Consider the following 6304-nt stretch of genomic DNA (forward strand, 5'->3'; position numbering starts at 1 on the left):
GCCACCACCACAAAACCACATCCCGCTGAAACCCGCCAAAAAAGAAACCGAAACCAGGATATCAGAGAGAAAAGAAGCATCCCAACCTTTCTGAGACGCTTTTTTGGAGTGTAGATGTGTTCATGTTTCGTAAAACCCTATGCTGAAAAAGGATGCTAGACGCCCTTGTTGAGAAACAGAAACACCTTCGCACTCTATATGCCCGGGTGGTATGCGCAATATACAAAGAAAGTACACAGTATTAAAAAGTGTAGAGTTTGGTCGTGTCCGATTGGGTATCGCGTTTACATGATGATCGAAGGAGCTGGGCAATGTTAGTTGGTGTACCGACTAAATGAATAAAACATGGAAAACTTACTGTCGACGTTCTGCTTGATCGACTTGTGCGGCAGTACGGAACCACCGTTGACGTAGACCTCGTCGCCAATCGAGACATCGTCACCAAGAACAGTAACGTTCTCTAGACGTGCCCACTTGCCAACGGTGCTGTTCCAGCCGACAATGGTCGACTTGACCCAGGCGTGGTCCTTGACACGGCTGTTCTTGAGAAGTACGCATCGTTGCAGACGCACACCGTCGCCAATAACAACATCGGGTCCAATGGTGACGTTGGGTCCGATGCGGCAGTTCTTGCCAATCTTGGCTGAAGGGTCAATCAGGACGTTTCCGCCGTAGACGTAAGGCTCGGATGCTGGTGTGAGCAGCTTGGAGTTCTTGCGAGCAAGCGACGAAAGGTAGAGGCAGGTACCGGACAAGAAGTCCTTGGGCTGTCCAACATCCATCCAGAAACCCTCGAGGTCAAAGGAGTGGAGCAGACCATCCTTGACAATAGCAGGGAAAGTCTCCTGCTCGATCGATGTAGGGCGGAGCTCAATGCGCTTGAGTACGCTGGTGTTCAAAATGTAAATACCGGCGTTGATGCGGTTGCCGACGAACTCGACGGGCTTCTCGACGAAACGGTCAATCTTGGAGGCATGGCCAGGCTTGTGTACAACGACACCGTACTTGGACGGCTCCTCCACCTTGGTTACGACTATGGTACCCTCATCACCGTGGTTCTTGTGGAATTCGGCGAGCTGCTTGAAGGGGTAGTCGCAGGTGACATCGGCGTTGAGGACGAAGAAGGGCGAGTCGTCCTTGCCCAGGACGTTCTCGGCGAGCTTGAGGGGACCGGCGGTGCCGAGGGGCTCGGTCTCGACGGAAAACGTAATGCTGACGTTGTACTGCTTCTCGTACTGCGGAGACGGTTATTGGAATGTTCTTGCATGATCGTGGGAGGCATCTACTAACGGTCTTGAGGGCCTCGGCCATGATCTCCGGGCGGTAGTTAACAGCAAGGACAACATCGGTGACACCAGCGGCAGCAAGGGCCTCAATCTGGTGCTGGATCATGGGCTTGTTGGCGAACTCGACGAGCGGCTTGGGGTAGGTGAGGGTCTGCAATTGGGCGTCAGCTTTGCGTCTCATTGCTTTTGCCAACGCGGGGCTCGCAAAGGCGGAGGAGGTGCGGAGAGACATACCAGAGGCCTCAGACGGGTTCCAAACCCTCCGACGAGAATGATGGCTGCATCTGCTGTTAGCTATGCGTGGGTGGAGCACAATTGAGAGTGCATACCTTTCATATTGGCGGTGGTGTTGTGAAGGGGTTGTGAAGGGGCGGTAGTCAGGGATTAGGCGGCGGTGGAGATGTTGTGAAGGCTAGCAATGGGGTGCTTCCAAGCACTAGAAGCGAAAGGCAGGTTTGCAAAGGGGAGGACAGAAGCGGATGCGTAAGTAGGTCAAAGCCAGAGAGCTCGGTGTGTGATGAGGCCAGCTGGATGTTATATGGTCTGGTACTGCGTCCACATTTAGCGGAGCTAAGCTGCTCCCTGGCCTCTTCCGAGCTTCTAGCGTCCAGCTTCCCCTTTCTTCACCCACCGCATTTGTAGCCCGTTGGCCGCTACGCTCGTCAATTGTCCCCTAACGGCACCGGCCCCTGCAGAATTCGGGGCCCAGATGCGACCGTCCCTGATCACTCAGCCTATCCGCTTCTAATTGCAGCACAGGGTCACAGTGCTCTGCGGGTAACGTCGTATACCACCGCCAATTGCTGCCAACGGCGCATCACGAGACGGCAGCTGAGCAGGTACCAATCACCTCAACTGCGGTCATGCTGCTCGCAATTCCCAAGTCCTGTTCCTTGTACCGCGCTTCTCCCCTGAAAATGTCCCACGTGCCTCTATGCTGTGAAATTGGAGGCGTTGAAGGAACAGAATCTTTTGATCACGCCCGGTCCACGCAGTCGGAAGCGATCCGCGCCCCTGGTTTGAGACGGGTTGTGGCTGACGACTGTGGCGGGTGACAGGCCAATCACAGGCCACTCCCGAGCCGGTGACGGCCGCCCGTCGCCTTGTCACTGTGGCTGACAAGTACGCATGATCAGTGTGTAGGGAGTACGAGGGCGCATACCCACGGCCCTTCTACTACTGACTAGCGGCCCCCCTTCCTCACATCTCACGATAGCCCTCGAAAGGGACTCACGCCTTATGCGACGCGCGTCTTACTGTACATCTGTGGCGAGACAAGCACCCCATCATGTCTTCACGCTACATGCTGACACCGCTGCAAATAAAGCTTATAATGCGGTCAAGCAACGCTCCATATATTTAGCAATTCATGTGCCGACGCCTCTGTACTTTAGCATCCAAGTACATGCCGCCACATTGACCATTACGAACCATGGGCATGGGAGACCCGGTATCACGACCGGTGTGCTCCGCGTCTACCAAATGGCGGTGCCAAGCCGCAGACCCTGGCAAAGTTTACCCAAAGAATCTACCGTCTTACAAGTCCCTTCGCCTGCAGCTTTCTTCGTGCCAACAACAGGCTGATTTGAGTCAATTAACATCAAACTGCGAGTATATTATACATGTTCTAGTACAACAAGAGACAGCATACGCCGAGTCTAAACACGCTATACTTCACGACATCACACATGCGATACCGTTCATCAACTCTTTCGTCGAAAGCTCATCGACCGCAGGGCATTACCAACGCTACTTCCCCGTTTGAACATGCTGGGCCTCCTTGCGGGACCTCCACTGGGGCTCTGTTCACCCTGACCTTGACGAGGTGACCAGGTCGAGCTTTTGCTACCCGGTGATGACCCAGGCGTACTTGCAGGAGTCCTTGTGGCGTCGCCAAAAAGGAACTCCTTGGCAAAGATCCAATTCCCACGCTCATACCTCCACAGATCCAACCCCACGGCCTGCCCCTCCTGATTGCGCTCAGACAGCTCCTGTCGGATAGTGGAAAAAGCACCGTCAACCTTGTGCTCATCGTCCACCTTGTTCATGACAGTCCAGTGCGGCCGGAACCCGCCAGCATCCTGCTCACTCAAAAAGGCTGCCCACTGCGACTGCAAATCAGCGTGCACGTGCTTCATCGCCTGGTACCCCTCGTCAACATTGATGCCCACGCCTTTGCGCATGCGGAACGGCTTGCCAGACGAGACGGTGAAGGGCTTTACACTGCTTGCTACCTGCGCTAGCCCCTGTTCTAGCGTCTCCATCTTGGATTCAGGCAGCGCATGAAAAAGCGTCAAGTGCGCACCCGTGCGATTCAGGTGCTTGGGAAAATACCGATTCCGCATCTCTTCCATGGACTCTGCAAGCTCATCCGTCACCTTGAGCGTAAGCACGTAGACATTTTCTTCCTCGTTTCCAGAGTTGGGCCTATGCTCTGCCCGAGGGTACTGGCCTGACGGTCGGCTGTCTTCGACGATATAAGGCTGGTAATCACTTTTCTGATGGTACTGCTGCTGTTGCGAAGCTTTCGGACTCGTCTTGCTTTCCTTCTTGGTTGCCCACCCCCGGAAACTCGTCTTTGCCCTGACCCCTGCTCCAGGCCGCTGCGGCTTCTGCTTCTCCTGCTCGGCTCCGTGTGTCGTTATTGCCGATGCTTCAAACGATGCTCGCATGTCAGGGTCAGAGCAGGCACGGGCTTGGATTGTTGGTTGCCGCAGTGCCCCGTTGGGTATGCTGACGGCTGCCGCATATGTGACTGCCATATTGCTCAGGCGTTGTGTAGACGTGTGTAGATGTAATGGTAGAGGTATGCTCGGAACGGTGGCTGCTGACTGGAAGAAAAACGATTGACCGAGCTGCCGAAAGACAGCTATCTGCATCGATGAAAAGAAGGATAGGGTTAAAGCGAAAAGTGATAGCAAGGCTGGTGCTGGTTTCGTTGCTTCTTGTGGTCTTGACCCCCTGTTGGGGGGTCGTTCAGTAACGGAACATCGGAAGATCCATACGTCACTGAGCGGCCGCTAGTGGTTGCGCCCGCGCGATGTGGAGATCGCCAGTCGCCGTCGGTTCAGCTCTGTGTCGGGTTAATGTTGGTGCGTTTGGGGCCTTGTACAATCCATGTTGTAGCATCTGAGTAAAGAAAAGACAAAGTTGGAACTAAGGTGATATGCTTGGAAATAGTTTAATTATAGTTTATAATCCTGGTTGCATGGGTAGTGTTTGTTGAGCCAACCTCTATGTACCATTACCAACACCTCGAGGCCACGCTTGGCGTACCCTCCATATTACCTGTATCGTATATCACCTAGATCAGGGTTTGCTGATGGCTTGCCATCTTCCATTCTCCCGCTAGACTCTGGCTGGAACCTTCGAGAACCCATGCACTCGAACAAATGGCTCTGAATGTCTCGTTGTCTCTTGTAGCTTCCACGCGATAATAAATGAGCGCGCTATCTTTGCCCAGCGGAACCACTTCGTCATGGCTGAGGATATATGACTTCCAAGGTCTGAAATCGGGGCCCTGAAGCATCTCGTGAACGGTTGGTGAGGACACGGAGCTTAGGATCATGTCGCCCGGAAATATCATGACGGGATTGCTCGACAAGAGTGGGATAATATCGGAGCCAGAGCTGCAGAGCGCTGCCCAAGCCTTGTGTTCGAGCGAACACACGGCGGCCGTCAGCGAAGGATTTGTGAGCATTGGGGTCGCCATTGCGGAGGTGGAGCACGCTGTAATTCGACTAATCCGGATGCGCGCCGATAAATGGAGTCGATAATTGGGCTTCAAGAAGGGCTGACGTGCAAGTTCGGCCGCGGTAACCGTAATCACACCGTAGATGGGAGCTGGATGCAGGACAGTAGAGTAAATACTTACCCCGCGATGCGGCTGTAACATACTGTGATCACATATCTTGCGTACGTCACAGCTGCGTATTCGTCACTTGGCGCATGTTTGACATGTTCCGAGCGATTTAAATGCTGTCTGAGAGTGAAGTTATACGCTTGATGGCGTGCTTTACCGTGGGCGATGAGCGGTTTCGCCCCGGGGGCTGCGCAGTAGATTCACTGTCGCAGTTGCCTTGGCACATTGAATATGGCGCGACGGCAGCTCTGACAAGCATCAGACCATCTCTTGATAATGCAGAGTCAACCAATTTAGGTTCCGGTTGCGGACTGTACAGTGCTCTACTGGATGTACACGTATGGCGTTTGGTACCGGGTCGGTGAAGGCGGTGGTCGGCTTCAGCACCGCAGAGGCGCGGTTGGCTTCTTTGGGAGCGTACATACGTCACATGTCCGGGGGGGCAGGGGAGGTCCAGGCTCCAGGCGATAACGGTGGGCCCAGCGGGGGGAGAGCTGGAGTCGACGATAGTCCAACGTCGCCACCACCACCACAACACCATGGAACTCGGGCGGCGACGAAAAGAGGCAACAAACAGGTGGCGTTCTAGTGCAGCAAGTGAATTGCCAGGCTGAATAATAGCACATGGACGGCGGCAAAGAATAGGTGATGGGCAGCGCTGCGGCGAGGCGGTGGAAACAGCCGGAATGTTCCCGTGCGCAGTCGCTGATTGGTGCACGGACTCTGGTCGCATCATTACTCGCCCTTTGACCCAGTCACTGCCTCAGCCTGCCTCCATATAAGCCACCTCTCCGCCAGCCCTGCCCTTTCTCTTTCCTTACTCTTACCCTCACCCTACAGCACCAAAAGAAAGGCTGTTTTCAATACACACACAACCCACAACCCATCAAACACAGAAGACAACACGCAACCATGCAGATCTTCGTCAAGACCCGTAAGTAGTAGCCATCGCCACCTTGGCCTTTATCGCGCCTCAGCTGCTAACCAGCTTCGCAGTCACCGGCAAGACCATCACCCTCGAGGTTGAGTCCTCCGACACCATCGACAATGTCAAGGCCAAGATCCAGGACAAGGAGGGCATCCCACCAGACCAGCAGCGCTTGATCTTCGCCGGCAAGCAGCTTGAGGATGGCCGAACCCTTGCCGACTACAACAT

General features: G+C 54.4%; 3 protein-coding genes across 3 annotated transcripts in view; 1 reads left to right on the forward strand and 2 right to left on the reverse strand.

The window, feature by feature from the left end:
• Window positions 1-284: 284 nt before the first annotated feature.
• On the reverse strand, window positions 285-4048 carry COCCADRAFT_38657 (uncharacterized protein; the record flags this gene model as incomplete). The annotated part of the gene is made up of 5 exons (XM_007716304.1): window positions 285-304; window positions 359-1235; window positions 1291-1437; window positions 1521-1564; window positions 3058-4048. The coding sequence occupies 5 exons, from the start codon at window positions 4046-4048 to the stop codon at window positions 285-287; spliced, it is 2079 nt and encodes a 692-aa protein (XP_007714494.1).
• Window positions 4049-4590: 542 nt separating this feature from the next.
• COCCADRAFT_6862 (uncharacterized protein) lies at window positions 4591-4998 on the reverse strand (the record flags this gene model as incomplete). The annotated part of the gene is made up of 1 exon (XM_007716289.1): window positions 4591-4998. The coding sequence occupies one exon, from the start codon at window positions 4996-4998 to the stop codon at window positions 4591-4593; it is 408 nt and encodes a 135-aa protein (XP_007714479.1).
• Window positions 4999-6060: 1062 nt separating this feature from the next.
• Window positions 6061-6304, forward strand: part of COCCADRAFT_101924 (uncharacterized protein) — a gene marked incomplete at both ends in the record, with an annotated part of 1001 nt that continues 757 nt past the window's right edge. Inside the window, 2 exons of the mRNA XM_007716305.1 lie at window positions 6061-6082; window positions 6145-6197. Of these exons, the coding sequence (XP_007714495.1) occupies window positions 6061-6082; window positions 6145-6197 (75 nt within the window). The remainder of the gene's footprint in view (window positions 6083-6144; window positions 6198-6304) is intronic.

This window comes from Bipolaris zeicola (assembly GCF_000523435.1).
Source record: "Bipolaris zeicola 26-R-13 unplaced genomic scaffold scaffold_134, whole genome shotgun sequence".
NCBI lineage: Eukaryota > Fungi > Ascomycota > Dothideomycetes > Pleosporales > Pleosporaceae > Bipolaris > Bipolaris zeicola.